This window comes from Onychostruthus taczanowskii, unplaced genomic scaffold (genome assembly GCF_017590055.1).
Source record: "Onychostruthus taczanowskii isolate IOZ18803 unplaced genomic scaffold, ASM1759005v1 scaffold72, whole genome shotgun sequence".
Classification (NCBI taxonomy): Eukaryota; Metazoa; Chordata; class Aves; order Passeriformes; family Passeridae; genus Onychostruthus; species Onychostruthus taczanowskii.
The window spans coordinates 2,981,344-2,998,987 of record NW_024505008.1 but is presented as its reverse complement, the minus strand read 5'-3'; the positions used below and the strand labels follow the sequence as shown (position 1 = coordinate 2,998,987).

Genomic DNA, 17,644 nt, shown 5'->3' with positions numbered 1-17,644 from the left:
TTAACACTAATCCTTGAAGATAATCAAATTAATGCCATGTATAAAATTGGGAGTTTTACTTCCAAATCTGAACTATAGCTTTCTCAAAAGATACTAAATGGACAGAATTGGCACAAAGTCTTATAAAAACACTACACAGGTTTTCACCAAATACTTCACAAAAACTCAGCAGCAACTGAAGAAACACCATCTATCATCACATGTAATGGAACACTGCTTTCTAATAATGCTTTGATAGAAATCCAGGATGTACTCGAGTGGCAAGCTATGTTATTTTTTCTCCTTTGAAAGACAATTTAGAATACAACTGTGCAATGCAAGCATTTCAAATCAATGTTTGGTTAACTAACTTGTAGATCTAACCAGCTTCATATACTTCCAAAGTGAAAGCCACTATCAAAACATGCCATTTATGTAAATTATTTTTACCCCTAAGTCATTTAGCTCTGTGTATTTTTTAAAACATACAAAGGAAATTTTACAAAACCAATATGGATATCAATGTCCTGAAAGCCTCTTCCCTTTTAGCATTCTAGTCCAAGAGATTTTTAAAAGCTGTAATATGGTTGCATAACTATAAAACAAAAGCATCACACAAATTAAATCAAACCTTCTGAAAACTAAGAACAGAAAAGCCAGTCAATATCTAAAAGAACAATTATGAAAATTTTAAACTATGAATAGTTTATTCTGTTGCTCCTTACCATATATCATTATGTTTTATACCATCTTATGAAAATACTGATAAATGGACACACCATAAGCATTAGCACAGGTGGACTAAGAGTCTCTTTTAGTATTGTAATTCCCAAGCTCTAACTCATAACTATACCATATTATTTTCCTTTCCTAAACAATAATTTCTGAAATGTCAATATATGTAAAAGAAAAGGCAAAAAAGACTCATACCCTTTAATGCAGTGGTCTTCTCTTTTTCATCTGGACCTCCTTGCTGGAGCTGAGCCATCGTTTACCCAAATTATGAACAAACTTTGAAATACTGAGGCAAATGTAGATTAATATTCAAAGGACGATCTGAAAAACAAGAGTTGGAAATTAATGAATTTACTGACTTCTCCTTCAACAGCTCTTGTCTGCTACTGTTTACACCACCAAAAAAAAAAAAAATCTGATTATTATAAGCTCAAAGTCTGACCAAGTTTGGTTAAAGATTCAAGTTCACAAGAATGAAAATACCTCTCCTTAATCCTAAAATACTTCTACCTAATCAAAACTACTTCTTTCATGATTCTAACGTAGCATCAGTAAACAGTAAGCCTTTTACAGAAGCGCAACACCTGCAAATCCAAAACAGAAGATACAAGAAAAACAAAAGACAATCAACAGAACTTCCACAATTTTTATGGATTTTCTTCCTCGATTAACTCCACTTTGTTGTCATTACTATACTACATAGTTTTGGTTTAATAAAGGTCCATGAAGCACACAATTTTAAGCCACTATGATTTCCACAATACATTACTGGTATTGAACTGTATTTGTATTGTAAATGTATTAAAATATAAAGCTACATTTGTCCAGCTACAGAACAAATCTCAGTGTATTCAAGACAAGACTTTACATACAAAATCTATTTCCAAATTTCTCCTTCTGCACAGAAGGCAAACCAGACATTCAAATGCACAAACTCTTTCATTTTGAGTCTGACACCAAGGGAGTGAACTACCAAATCACAACTGCTTTTTCCTTCTCAATAAAAAGACTTCAGTGCATTGAATTCTTATTCCCTTAATCTTTTTTTGGTTCTTTGTTTTATCTGTCAGTCATAACCAACTTGTTTTATTCTTCTCCCTCATGTACTTTATCATTGATGAGCTTGTATGAACTCTATTGTAACTTGTCAAAACAGTAACAGGATTTGCCAACTGTACTACTGGCTCCCTAACACTTAGACCTGCAAGAAAGAACCCCAAAATTATTAAGTAACAGTAGTTCATTCTATAGACAGCAGAAAAAAAAATAAATTTAGCATAATAAAGACTACTTTTCTATTCTACACAGAGAAAACCTATTAAACATTTTCTTGTCTATTAAAGGAGTAATACAGCAATTTAAGGGGGTGTTAATTATTAACTAAGGAGAGGGTTTGAAGGATTGTTGTGATTTGGTCTTTTAAACCTGGGGGTCTAGGAAGTCCAATAATCGATTTTACGAGTTGTAACTATGGCAGACTTTGACACCTTCCTTTGGTAAAGGCTGTTCAGACAAAGCTGATGGGAAACAGCAACACACTCTACAAGAGTCCTTTAATGACACAACTTCAAAGGAGTTGGAAAGGAAAAGTCTGTTTATACTGTGTACTTCATAAATTATGACATGTTTCAGTTAAAATGTGCATCTTTTGTCTAACCTTTTAGTCACCACTCATAACAAAAGCAATTACAAAAATAGCAGCAAAACCACTGAGATTTTTTTGTGCATTTTCTAGCCTATAATGTTGTCAATGTAAACATTAATCATTATTATTATGTAAATATTCGTGATTCAAATGTTGATTCCCACACATGGATGGTATTAAATATTTTCCTCATATGCTTCCAAGCAGTCCATTGAAAAAAGACTACCAAATACAAAATCTTGTCCAACTTGTTTGTACATTTGCAGCACTATATTCTACATAGCAGTATATTCTAATAAATTCCAGCATATTCTAGTAAAGCATATAGAAAAGAAAGTAATTTCTGTTAAAATCATTCAAAGTGCTAAAAAATGACAATGATAGTGTTTTGTAATAGCCCAGATTAAAATTACTCTAGCCATATGAAATTGAGTGGTTCTCCCTATACAACATTTGAAAATTCATAATTTGGTACAAGTAAATTAATGCACTTAACAAAATACATACAGGTCCTCAAATATTTGTTCTTAGCCAAGGGAAGAAACATAAAATCTATCTGAACAGATTTACCTTGGAAAATGAGACCCCGTCCCCTGATCAGATAAATCAATGCAGAGACGAGGAATCTTTGCCATTCTTGTCTCTGTCATAGATACCATTGTTCTTCCTTTATTAGATGAAAACCCTGCCCCTGAGTAGGTAACAGTTCAACTGCAAAGCTAAAAGCACAAAATAAATAAATCTGAATTTAGCTTTGAGAGAGAGAATTTACAATTATTTTTGACAAAGTAAAAAATTGTTTCAGCAGCCACTGGAGGCAGGATTTGATATCATAATGAGGATGGAACAAGTACACAGTACGTTATGCATTGTTTCTTTGAATACAGGATTTTTTTGAATCCCTCACTGATACTTGTTTAATTAACTAAGAGAAGAAATTACTTGAGAGAGTTGGATCTCTGTTCTTTGACAGAGAGGTGCCAAATCCACTACTGATGATACAAAAACAAACACTGGAAAATTATGAAATTCTGAGTGGTTTCACAGAGGAAAAGCAGGAACTGTAGTTTATTCTAGCCACTAATTTCAAACTGCAGTTTATTCTAGGTATTAATTCCAAATCCCAGATCTTCAACTGCATATATTGATGACTTCACATAGTTCCTAATGCCTCCAAGTTTCTTGTAATAAATACAGACTTTAAATGTGTTATTGCACTGTTATGCTTAAACATGTTATTCATACAATTACTTGGATGAGTCTTTTGAAAACACCTCTGTGGTTTTTTTAACTAGATACACACAGCAAGCATAGTTCCTAAAGCACAAGCTACTATTTCACCTGAAGAAAAAGTTACAGCAGATAAGTTTATGTATATTTACTTGCATGAAAATGTAGGTATTCTGATACAAAGTATCTTATACATATCCTGTGCCTCTAACTCCATCCCCAGCAACACTTAAAACTAATTTGACACAGAAATATTCTGGTTTCATGGTTTCACGTGAGCCAATGAGGCTGCATTTTCATTATATGCCTGCTTACGTAATTACAGAAACTAGTAGACTCAGAAACAAATAGTCAATAAATTAATTTTTAAAAAACGCACACATAAGAGAACATACATGTATTTCATGTTCTTGGCCGTAAAGTGGTATTGGATGTTTGGACTACAGAGCTTTTGATGGCATAACAGTCATATTTTTAAAATCAAACTAACACCATATGACACCACATTATATCCATACACATGGCACACATACACAGGTTTCAACATAATTAAAATATTCTTCATTGTGCAAATGCAGACAGAAGTGTGACAAAAACCACAGTATGTGATTTTGCTAAATTAGCAATACCTGAAGCTAAGTCATTATTACAAATACTCCAAATAAAGGTTATAGATTACTGCAGTATTAACAAGACAGAAATAAGAAGAAAACACACATGCATCTTCAAACAGCACAAGTCCTTCAGACTTAGCTGGACACAATATGAGGAGGAGTTACCAGAACACTTCTTTATACTGCACTCCTTAATTATATATTTTTATTAAAATATAATAGAATGAGAGTCCTACTCTTTGTAAACTGACATCCCAAGCAAGCTAAGAACAAGTGTTGGTCAGATCTGCATAATGTGGCTGATGACTGATTAAGACCCAGTTTTTCTTCAAAGAGATGACTGGGTGACAGTTTGCCTCGAGTCCCTCATCAGTATTGGCTCAATAAAGCAAAAAAAATCCAATAACTTATCTTAGCAATATATTCTCTCTAATTAGATTTCATCTTTTCCCACTTTTAGGGCACTACAGATTGCACCAGTAACAACTGCATCAATTAAGGCTGTACTTCACTTTTCCTCACTTAAAAGACCGTATTTTTAAGTGCTTATTGGTTTACCCAACTTCAGCTCTGAAAGGCTATTATTTCCAGTCTGCTTCAAACTGAACGGTTTTGAAAATGTCTGCCTCTAGTATAAGAAGGTTCAGAGACAGCATCTTATACTCAGTTTTGATGATGTTAATGAGCAGCTACAGCATCTCCATATTAAAGACAGCATTTCTATGTTAGAGATCAGAAATTTAGGATCAGAGAACCCGCTTAGTAGTATGTGCTTATTGCCATTAAATATCCTTGAAGCCTCTCTCGCTCTGCTGAAGTTAAAATGGCAGTTAAAATTTAAATTTAACTTTAAATTAAAGTTAAAATTTCTCATGCATTTAACACAGACTTACCAAGACTTAGCAGAATTTCAAGAAAATTTACCTAGCTGTCCAGAGCATGCACTACACCACTGCAAAAGGCAGAGAAAAGATGCACAGGACGGGATTAACAAACGCTAGAAGGGCAGATGTAACTACTTAGAATACAAAGAAACTGGCAACGATCCTAAAGTCCTGAATCTCAGTAGATCTGTGTATGCTACCACATGGTGGTAGAACTTGCTGATAACATACATGACTGCAGTCTGCTCTGAAGTTTGATACAGTAGCACAGCAACCACCTTCCAGTTTTATTTACCCCTTTAAGTTCAAACAACAGATGACTAGGAGCTATGTGCATTAACAGGATGCGTCAGCAACTCATTACACCAAGCAGAGTCAACCCAACTCCATACATTGAGATTTTAATGATTTTGGTTTAACTTCCTTGAAATGCTGAAAATTACCTTCATAAGCATATCCATATTAACACAACCAAAAAACCATGTCAAAATGGTGAAAAGAGAAAGAGGCAGGACAACCTCAACATATCCTCTGTGATATTGACAATATAATGGTGTATCAACCAAACACAAAGATCAAAACTATCATCTGCAGCAGCAACAGCTTTGAGTACTTGTTCTGGTTTTCCCTGGGAGAGTCAGTTTTCTTTGTAGTAGCTTGTAGGGTTTGGATTTGTGCTGAAAGCAGCATCACTAACACTCCTGAGCAGTTCTCACACAGTGTCAAGGGCTTCCCCTGCATCCATGTGCTGCCCTGACAGCAGGCAGGCAGGCAGGCAGGGGCGCACAAGAACCTGGGAGGGCACACAGCCAGGACTGTCAACTAACCACATGATGACACACTCAGCAATAAAAACTTGGAAAAGAATAGGGAATGTCTGGAACGATGGTGTTTGTCTTCCCAAGTTGCCATTACACACAATTAAACTGTGCTTTCCTGAGGACAGCTGAGTATTGTAATTCCTTGTTTTGCTTTGTTGGTGTGCACAGCTTTTACTTCTCCTATAAAACTGTCTTTATCTCAATCTATGAATTTTCTCACTTTTACCCTTCGAGTTCTTTGCCCCATCGATTGTTTGGAGACTGAAGGAGTAGTCAGAGGAAGGACTTGCCCACCTACTGTGGCTAATCCACAACACCACAATACAGTACTTTCTTAAATATACAAACTATCAATAATTATGTGTACAGGACCCTACATCTCTTGAGATAAACAGACAGTTATCTAATGAATCAGGCCATCAACTCTGGGGACAGAAAAAGTGACCCTCCAGTGAAGGTAGGGGAATGCTGCCCAGAGAATCCTATTCAGAGAAGAAATTTGCAGGTATTTGCGGGTACTTGTACCCACTGCCTGAAAGGTAGAAGTGTTTGCAGAAAACTTCTTTTTGTGTGTTTCTCATTTCCCAGGGAGGAAATTAAGCCTGGATTCCTGCTTTAAGAAATTCAAAGAACCTTCTTTACTTTCCCAATAGCACCACCTGAGATGAATGTACACTCATATTAATTTCAAGATGCCTTCACCATTACCTTCCTCTAAAAGGTTGGAGGGAATCCTTCACAAACAGCAGATGTGAGAGAAAATCCAAAGAATTATTGTTTATAAAGAACCAACATCTGTTGTAGTTAGTTTAGGGGAGGGGGGGCTCCCGGGGAGTCCCCGGAGGGCCGCGTAGGCTGTGAGTTGGCTGGCAGCAGCAGGCAGGCAAGGAGACTCCACACGGCTTCTGAGGGTGAGAGTTTATTGGGCGTCCCATCCCCGGGAACAGCATGGTTTGCGAGGGAGAAGGGAGGAAGAGGGAGGGGGAAGGAGGGGGAGAGGAGAGCCTAGGGGATGGAAGGGCCAAGAGGGGAGAAGGGCTAAGAGAGGGTCTGATTTTGCTAGCACATCTTAAGAGGGGAGTTCAAAGTGGGCGCAGAATAACACTTGGACCAATGGGATTACAGATACATGATGGTTCAGGGCAGGATCACAGGGGCTTAGAATATACCATACAATTTGGAGACAGAGCATACCTTGAAGACTATTAATACAGTCTTCTCTTGCAAGAGACACCAAAGTAATTTTCCAGAGTGTGACCAAAGAAAGAGAGAGAAACCAGAAAACTCTAGGGAAATGGTTTCTGCTCAGGCCACCACCAAAAGCTGCTAAAAAACCCTAGACATATACCTATGTGTCTAGTACTTTAAAATTCCTTTTTTCCCCTCTCCTCCTTTGCTCTTCAGTAACAGCATGACTTTACGAAGGACTGTCTGCCATGAACTGAAGACTCCTGAAAAGAGCACATCTGCAGCCCAGATCTTTATAAACAGCAAGGCATTTGTGATTCTGCCTCAGACTCTGTGCTGAGAGGTGCACAAAAAGGAGGTTAAAGAGAGTTATGAGACACATTCAGTTTTCTACAACATATCTGTTTCCTCCCACATCTTCTGGAACGTGCAGATGCAAATATATATCACCACCTCACCTGACTACTCTGCATCTAATACAAATACTGCAAACAACACAAAAATATACAAAACAGGTGGACACTATACAGAATCAAATCATACACAACTGAAAAGAGCACGCAGGGCTACTGAAGACATCAGTTCATCATCAAGTTATCTTATTTCAGAATCAGACTAAAAAGCCCAAATCCACATACCTCTTCTTTGTGGCAACGTCTGCCGCAAGAGATCTGCCATACAGCTCTTCCCTAGTGTTCCTGTAGAACACTTACTTCTCCAATGTTTATGATTTCTGCAAGCTTTACTAATAGAGTACCTCAACTGTCTTTGCTCTGCCCCTTCCTGAGGCAACATACGCTATACAGCCAGCTGAACCAAATACTGCTTAATTTCAACTACCTGGCAAGCAAAGCCAACAGCCCTGTGAAACACCTGCAGCCCTCATATTTGCTTCTGTTAGACTGTGATAACGTAGCACTACAACACAGATATATACATGTATGACATATAATGCAAATAATATAAATACATTATTCCCTTTAGCTCAATATTTATATAGCTTGATATTTTAATTCTGACTGCATCAACCTTGCCTTTTTAATTTTCTTCCATATCAGTACACCTTTTCTTTCATGAAACATTAAAAAGAACAAAAATAAAAAAGCAATGCAAGTAAGTTTTATTTTCTTTATTGGTTCAGCTTTAAAAACTAAAAATCCAATATTTATATTTAAAAAATACTCCATTGAGTACCTGTCAGTAATTGTAACCACAATATTTACACAGTTTGCTACTGCCTGATCTACAACCTTGCTATCTCTGTCCAGAGCCAAGACTGACAAAAAGCTGTAACCGCAGCATCATGGAGTAGTCTAGGCAGGAGAATATCTTGGGAAATTATCTAGTCTCCAACCTTCTCTTGGACCTTATTTCACTAGGTTTTAACAAGGCTTTAGCTCAAGTCATTTGTGGAGCTGCCAAGATGAGCCTTAATTATCTCCAGTGAGGGAGATTCCACCATGCTTTTCAGAAACTTACTCCAGGACTTCCTTTTCCCTATACTGAGATTAAATTTCTGCTGTCACTATTCATCCTTCTGAGCAGAAAACAGCTTCTCTTTCACAACTATCTTCTATGTACTGGATGACTGATGAAATCTCTCCAAGCTATCTCTCCACTGAGGTGCTAAAACACATACACAGGAACGCAGTGAAGCTGGTGAAGGGTCTGGAGCACAAGTATTATGAACATTGCCTAAGGGAGCTGGGCATATTTAACCTGGAGAAAAGAAAGCTCAGGAAGACCTTCTTGCTGTCTACAACAGCGTGCGGGTTGGGCTTTTCTCACAAATAACGAGAAAAAGGCCTCAAGGTGCACAGAGGGAGGTTTAGATCAGATATTAGTAGGATTTCTACTGTGGAAAAGCTGTCAAGCACCTGAACAAGCTGCCTGGGGTAGTGGTAGAATCATCATCCCTGGAGAGATTTACAAGATGTTTGGAAGTGGCACTTAGGAACATCATTTCTGGTGGAACTTGACAGACCTGGGTTAACAGCTGGCCTTGAAGATGTCTTTTCCAATCTAAACAATTTCCTTGAATTTTTCTCCAAATGTTGAGTTCTCTGACATGCTAATCATCTTCTCTAACATACAAATCATCCTGGTGGCTATCTGCTGGACCTTCTCCAATTTTTCATAAATATCTCTCTTGAAATCAGGGGACAAACAAGACACAGCACCTTAGCACACAACAGCTACCAATACCAGAGAATCAGTCTGACTTCATTGACACAAGGGCACATTGTTCAGTTCGCCATCCGGCAGCCCCCCCAGCTTCTTTTAAGCACAACATCCCTCCAATCATAGCACAGCCTGCTTGCTGTTTGGGAATTATACCATTATCACAGCACAACTTCTCACCTATCTCTGTTGAATCTTATGCAATTCCTCCTGGCCTAGCCTTCCTGCATGATGAATTACAGCTGTCCACAAATACAGATGATAATTATGACAATGATCTGGCCATTTTATTTGCACCTTTGATTTGAAAGCCAGAAGGAAAAAATGTGGACAAAATGCTCTCTTTTTATTCTCAATCCTTTTGCCATACATACTCATACTTTTACTTTCCATGCTATAAAGCAAAATCCTTGAAGAAATTAAATTCTACTTGTTTGATGAACTTCTTCAATAAGGCTAAACAGATGTATCTACAGGACTGGTTTAACCTTAAGCCTAAACACACTCTGTCCTAGCAGTAACTACTAAAAGACATGGGCTAAAGAAACTTCAGTCATTCTAAACCAATATTGCAAAATTCTTTGTCCATTTTGTTGAAAGCACTGCATTTCCTACCAGTTTGAAGGAATCCCTACTAAGGAGAAAAACTTTCTTTAATTTTTGTAAGTGCAGAATGTGATTAAGCAGAGATCAGCCGAGTACTGCCTAATGCAAAGGTACAGATAAAAGCAAGAGGAGAAAGACATGGGGAGACACAATTCAGTTTGGCAAAAAAAAATCTTTATAAATGCCTAATTTTTTCTTGGAAGGTTCAGAGTGTCAGGATAGACAGTCCCTCAAAATCAACTACCTCCCCTTAAACAGAGGCCTTCTATTTTCTTCAGCTACCAGTCTCTAATACCAGTAACTTATGTTTAACTATAGCAGTTCTCACAGAAAGGCATCCGTGGCAAAATTCAAGTTATTAAGAGCTAAACATCAATTGCTGTCCATCAATTGCTGTGATTTCTGAAAGGTTAGTCACTGTCCTTTGTACTTTATTTCCAGTTTTAAGTACTTTGGCTTCAGGCTTCAGTCACTAATTATTGCTACACCTTTGTATGTTGAGTTTTCTCTCTATGTTTCCCTTACATGCTTAGACACCACAGCCAAGTCTTATCTCTTTCTTCTGGTAAACTAAACAAGCTTAACGGAGTCTGATTTCCAAGAAATTTTGATTCTAATCCGAAGTAATTTTTTTCCAGTTTCTCTGTTCCATTCAATTTTTTAAATCCCCACTGATTGCTGTTAAACAGAACTTAGAAATTTGAATAGCATGGTAGCTGAAAAATATAATAACTACAGCAGTGTCTATCGATAGACAAACTGTAACTACAGGAAAAGAGTACAGAATGCATTAAAATTATTTTACCTCTATGTCATCTTTTGATCACATTGATAATGTCTCACCCTAAAAAGTCATGAACAATATATATTTTTACTAAGGACTATTGTTAATTTTTTTTATGTCAACCTCTATAGCAGCTGATCATATTGATTACCAAGAAAAATATTAATACAAGAAAAGGAGAGATACATTAAACAGTGTGCTGAAGGGGAAAAATACAAAGCAGCATCAGCCCCACTGAGCACAACGGACTCCTGAAAAGCATGTTGTAGGCAATATAAACATTTTCTCAAACAACTGACAATTTTCAAAATATGTGCTAAAATAGCACTACCTATAAAGTGCTATTCACTGTGTAAACAAGAATTCTTTTTTTCTGTAATTAAATTAATGCTGTACTGAGCACTACACAGTCACATTAGCAGTATACACACAGGACAAAAAGAATCTTCAAAGGAAAGTACTAAATCAACTACAGAACAGCAAGGAAAAATATGGTGCTAACATCCACACAATAATGCAGCTAGCCCTCTAATATTTTACATTTTTAACCTACTTCAAAATGAAAGTGGAAGAAACATTTCAGTTGCAACAGCTTAAAAATGTGACATAGGGCAAAAAAGCAAAAATCGTCTGTCTTAAATTCCTTGTGCTAGAAAAGAAGGAAAAAAAGAAAAAAAAATCTTAGCTAAACCAAAACTTTTAGACTCACCATGTTTTGTTACTAAATGCTACTGTATAAAAACAGGCAGAAAACAGATGGAAAATATTTTGACAAAAAAAAAAAAGCCCTACATCAAACAGCAACAAAACCCCAAATATTGTGAATAAAAGATCAGTAATGCTAGACAAAATACATGCTCCCTTGATGTACATGAAGTTTAGCAGACTTCACAGAAATCTGGAAGGTGGATCAAAAAATCTGACAAAGTGTAAAAAAAAAAGGGGAAAGGAAGAGGAGACAGAACATGGTCCTCAGAGAAAATCAAAACTAACAGAATCCCAAAGTGTAAGCAGAAGAGATAATTATTTGAACTTAAGACTCAAGTGCTTTCAAAGCAAGCCCAGAACGGCATAGAAATACTAATTTTCTATTTCTGGCAAAGTATGTCTTAACTAGCCAGGTGTTTAATTATCCAAGGATAAGGTACAAACTAAACAGAAAGCAACTACCTACTTATATTGATATGTAAAAACTACTGTGCTTCAAAACATTCCTCCCTCTTGCAAGAATCAGCTACAGCAAATTTCTTCTCTCCAAGGAATACAACTTTTCCATTATTGTCTCTGAAACATCACAAAACATAGCATTATTTCAAGCTAATAGAGCTTGGAAATGGAAAAATCTAAATTTTATAAAGAATAGGAAATATTTTCCAGACTATATATCTATATATCTAGGCTATATATAATGTTTCCCACTCGTTTAAAATGACACCTGAAGGAACAAAGCAGTGAAGATCCTTTCAATAACATTCTGCTTTAGGAAAAGTATTGCCTGTAGGTGGAGGGACATGATCCCTTTCCTCTACTCTGCACTTCTAAACACATCTGGAATACTGTAATGGTTCCAGATGCTTCAGGTGCAACACAGACATACCAAAGTGAGACCAGCACAGGCCTGCAAAAATGGTTAAGGGCTTGGAACATCTGGTATCTGAGCACAGGCTAAGATAATTAGGACTACTCAGCCAGGAGAAAAGTCAGGGTGGATGGGAGGAGTATAATCAATATCTATTAAATGCCAGAGGAGACAAAAGACCACTGAGCTAGTCTTCCCATTGCTATTCAGTGAAACATAATATACAATGGGGACAAACTGGACACTTAAACATAAAGAAAAGCTTCCTTAACCTAATGGGGATCAAACACTGGAGCAGGCACCCAGACAGGTGTCAGAGACTGAAATACTGTAGTTTATGGCTTAAACATTTTTATGAAGGAGTTTTGTCCATTAAAACTGAGTAGTGAAGCTGCATCAACAAAGTTGCACCAAAGACCACCGCATCCTGAATGGGCCCCCTAGGCTGAGGCCCTAAGACTATAAGGTAATTCAAGATAAAAATGACACTACTTCTAGGTCTGAGCTGCGGGAGAATACTTCCACAGGAGGATGAAGCCCAGCAGCTGTCTTATCTACTGAGACCAGGTTTGTACAGACATCCCCCACTCCACCAAAGAAGGGAGGAGGAGGTTTTGGGTGCAGAGCAAAAAGCCTCTGGTCAGAGGCAACGAACACCCATCTTCCATTACTCAAAATGATTCAGTCAGAAAACCCACATCCATGGGACATTCATGTCAGGGGCTGCTGAGAGGGTGTCATCATCCATTAAATGCCCCCTGAATGGTCCCCCAGACCCTGCACCAGAGCACTGCACATGATGCAAAATCATACAACTGATACACGGTCCTGCAAGGGAGTGTCATACTTGCCCTCTCAGGGGAGGTACTTGGGCATTCCCACCTGGCCCAAATATTTATTAATCCATTGGATTCTGTTCTTTGTCAGCAGGGGACCCTCACAACCTAGAAGATCAGAGGATAAATGAGACATCAAAACACATGGAGGGGTGATATGTTTCTACTTAATGTGCCTTGTCACTCTTCCTGTCCTCCCACTCCTCAACTCTTTTTCTCTTTCTTTCTTTCTCTTTGCTTCTTTTACTGTTAAATAAAACATCAGTTTTTGGTATCAACATTTAACTTCATTTGGCTCTAATCTTGTTTTGTGGAATATTCAAACCTTCAGCATTCTATCCATAATCCACAGAGAGCTCACTTTGCTCCTCTACGATTAGAGTGGATCATAAAAACAGGTTACAGAATCTCTGTCCTTGGAGATATTTAAAACTTATTATACATTGCCACAAGTAATCTGCTCCAGCTAATCCTTCTCTGAGTACTTGGATTGGACTACACAATTTTCAGAGTCCCTGCCAATGTCAACAAATCTACCATTCTATGAAGATAAGAAAAAGCAAAAAGTGCACACCAAATATACAGATAGGGTCTATGTGTGTGTGTGCATGCACACATACATTTATAAGTTAGTTATCTCCCACAACAGCAATGACCAGAAGGGATGTGAGAATCACCACAAGCAGTGTCTGGTTGAACAAGAACTAAGAGCTCATGGTCTCAGGGATTTTGTGTTCTCAGGAATTCCTTTCTGAGTCAATCTGCATGAAAAAGCCAAAATTTGTGCCTTGCTTACCCGAAGATACACTACCAAAACAATGCTAAGTCTACAGGTACCAGGGAATACCAAAATGAAGACTGCCTGCACAAAAAAAGGTTCAGCACCTGTGTACCTAAAGTCCAGTCTCATACAAAAAATGGGAAAAAAAACAAAGAGGAAAGAAGTGATCTCTAGTCTCAACTACTTCTCTAAGGTAGTATCATCTATATCTACATTTCTGTCCAGTACAGTCTTGGGAAGCTCCTCTGGGCACCATCCTGCCCCTCTGTGAACCTCCATGGGTTGCAGGGGTACAGCCTTGACCAGCATCAGGTTCATCTTGGAGCTGGCTGGCACTGGGTCTGATGGACACATGGGAAGCTTCTGCAGCTTCTCACAAAAGCCACACCTGCAGACCTCTGCTACTAAAACCCTGCTGCACAAACCCAATACAGAAGGCATAATCTTACATTTTTTCCCTCTGCACTTCTGCCTTTGTCAATGCACTGAATGAAGATACTCACTTATTAGGGAGCCACTCAGCATTTTGTCCAACCTTCTTGAGTTTTAAGTACAACCCTCATGTTTCTCCCAACCCAAATTCCTCCCTTTCCATGCTTAAGTGGCTTTCAATCATCCTCTCCTATTTCTCTCACAAGCTTATTGTCTTATTTGGCCTCACATTCTATCTTGAGAGCTTCTAGCGTCATTCTGTTCCCTCCCCAAGTTCTCATTTGTCTTTTCATATCAAGAGATTTCACAAAGACACTGCCAACTCAGCTTCTTTTTCCCAAATTCTCTTTGTCCACACTGTTCCAGTCCCCTGGCTTCATTAATCCTGCCATTACAGAATAAGCACAGAAATGACATAGCCAATTAAGAGGTTTCCTCAGACCACACTCCTTGTTGTCCACTGACAGTGCACATCCTCACCATAGCCCTGCGGCAGAACAAGCCCAGTCAGCTGTTCTGTGGTGCTGGCAGGCATGCCCAAAAAAGGAGAGTACCAGGTACAATCGCTGGAGATTCTTACACACCAATACTGAGTATACCTGGCACAAAGTAGACCATACCAACTACCTTCTTCCTAATCCGAAGCACCAAAGCACAGCAACACAGCACCATGTATATGGTAAGGTATGCCTTGTATAGATCTATACATACCTTTGGAGGTCCACTGAAAGGTGTTACCAGAATGTGCTGCTCAGGCACTTGTCAAGTTTTGAAGATGTGCAACAAGAGTGATTCCACAACTTCTCTTGGCCCCACTCCCATATTTGACTGCCCTAACAGTATATTTTTTGGGGGGAGGTATATCTACCACCATTTTCCATAAAGTATACATTAAAAGTTATTTATCTGCTGTCCTGTACTGCAAAAGATAAATGCAATTTACGACAATCAACCAAATTAAAAATACTATGTTATCTAAACCATGCTCCTTTTTTTGAAAGCTAAATAGTTAAACATTCTCACAGAAATAAAGCTTTCTCATATCCCTGTCAGTAGCAACCTCTAAAGACCATGATTCTCTGGAATTTTTAAAACAAAGTTCTTAAAAAGGTTGCCTCTAGGCATTACTGGAAAGGCAGAATCAGAGCTTCTCAAAATGAACACACTACTAGCTTCGAAAAATTCAGTGTCTGAAACAAACCAGGTAATAGTTTTATCTTACATCTCAAGAAAATGCATGTAAGGGTTGACATCTTTATGGACTTGGACCTTCCATCTCTGTATATTTCTATTCCTTCATTCCTGCTTCAACCAACTACCTCAAATAGGAAAAAATTCAAGATTCTGGGTTTTTGGTGTAGTCCTCTCATAATTATTCCTTAGACAGCTATCCTAATTTTTATAACTACTTAAGTACTCAGCAGAAAGGAAGACAGAGATAATAGGACTAACAGAACAAGGAATGAAAAGACAAAGACAAAATTTTTTAAAAAATCTTTAACTGCCCAGAGAATTATGTTGAAAGATAATGAACAAGAACTTAGAGCTCTCCTGCAGGAATGTACATGCAACCTATTTGATGTTAGTGAAGTTGATAGGATGATTCACATGAATGTAATGCTACAATTCAAGAGATATAACCTATTTAGAAAGAGCAACAACAGAGTACAAATGGTACAGTGTGCCAAAAATGTCACTGTCTGTTTCTGAATCACTGACAATAAAAAATCATGTCTTAATAAAGAAAGTACAAGTCAGGATACTAGCTGGGGTTTGCTACAGATACGAAAGCTCACACAGCAAGGTGGTTAAGCACATATTGCTTCTTGATGGAAATAAAAGTTTCATTATCACAGTGGACATAACACAGAGTGAAATAACCCGGAGTCTTCATGCTGCTATTATCAGAACATGCTCAAAGTTTCTAAAAATTGAGGACAATTTCTTATACTGAGAAATGTTAAATCCAAGCCAAGGGATTGCTATGTTCAACTTCATCCAGGCAGATAACAAGTACCCCACTGTTTCACAGAGAGCAAATACAGAACAAAAACCCTTCCTGCTCCCAGGTCTCAGAATCAAAAGATATATTCACAAACACATCTTTGCAAAACGACTTTAGCAGTCCCACCCCCTACCCATGCTATCCCCTCACCTGACAGAACTGTTTGTAGCAATGCACAGAGAACCAGCTCAGGGAATCATATCTGAGCGAAACCAAAACAGGGACTTGATCTGAGTCAAAACTACCTTCCTTTCTCGCTTTTCCCTCCCCCTCCTTTTTTTTTGTAAGAGGACACTTTTAATTTATCAATTTTCACCTGGTGCAACTGAGGTGACATAACCGGGATACAGCTGCTCCCTAAAAACTTTTCAGCCTGATTTGCCAACATGGCCAAGAAAGAAATATAGAGAGCACAAAAGAAGGACTCAAGCAGTGATCACTGTGGTAGGAAATAGTTTATGCTTCCAAAATTCACACTCTGCGATGCTGAAATGCAAACATTTAAAAAAAAAAGTAAAAGGAAACTTCCACCAATTTTTGACTTATTGATTAGCATGTATCAAATGCAAGTTTGCATTAACAGTAGCTTTGATGGCTATGCTTGTTCTGCAATCTCCCTCCTAGGCTTGCAGGAAGGCTATGTTAACACTCCTGCAGCATGGGAGATACCAACATACAGATACAGAATTCTCTTTTCATTCAGACTTTATTTCACAAGACTGAATCGGGTGCTTCAGTGGGGAGATACTGTTTCAGTACAGTGATAATTATTCAAGACATACAGACTGTGTGCATGACCACATGTACTTATCTCTCATTTCACCAAATTTTAGTAATGATTTTATACAATGGCTCTTTCACTGCCAAAGCTTCCTGTAAACATATTTTTTCTTTGAAATACTTTCAGTTTTCCTTTTGACTGTGGTGCTGTATTTATTCAAATCTAGCCCACTTAACATTTTCCCTCTTGAGGTGGGTTTGTGACACACATTCTGCAGGAGGAATGAGATGCCCATTTGTTAGGAAAAAAGCAAGATGTTTTCAAGATTTGCTACATTGTGCCTAAAAAAAGAAGGAAGGATGTAAAGCTAGTTTACCATCTTCTTAAGTTACACAAGGAGACTTAGATTTGCATGTATTGTATGCCAAACATGACAGCCACCCAAATGTGCATTTCAAGGCTTTATAAGCCCTTCAAAAGAAACTATAAGCACTACATTATTTGTTAGGTTTGGTTTTCAACACAGCATTGAAGACAAGCTGGAGAGTACCTGGCACTCTGACAACATGATCAATCGGAATTACTTTGTCCATATTCACAAACAAGCTGTTATTACTCCAAAA

At 37.9% G+C, this 17,644-nt stretch overlaps 1 protein-coding gene across 4 annotated transcripts in view; it reads right to left on the bottom strand.

Moving 5' to 3' along the window:
* Positions 1-17,644, bottom strand: part of FAM172A (family with sequence similarity 172 member A) — a 250,086-nt gene that overhangs the window by 228,180 nt on the left and 4,262 nt on the right. The window contains exons 1-2 of one of the 4 annotated variants that reach the window (XM_041422213.1): positions 2,930-2,993; positions 910-1,035 (exon numbers count right to left, since the gene is read on the bottom strand). In XM_041422213.1, coding sequence (XP_041278147.1) covers positions 910-967 — 58 coding nt within the window. In that variant the 5' untranslated portion in view covers positions 968-1,035; positions 2,930-2,993. Of the gene's footprint in view, positions 1-909; positions 1,036-2,929; positions 2,994-17,644 lie in introns of those variants that run through there. The other 3 variants (XM_041422214.1, XM_041422211.1, XM_041422212.1) reach the window with 3 other exon arrangements.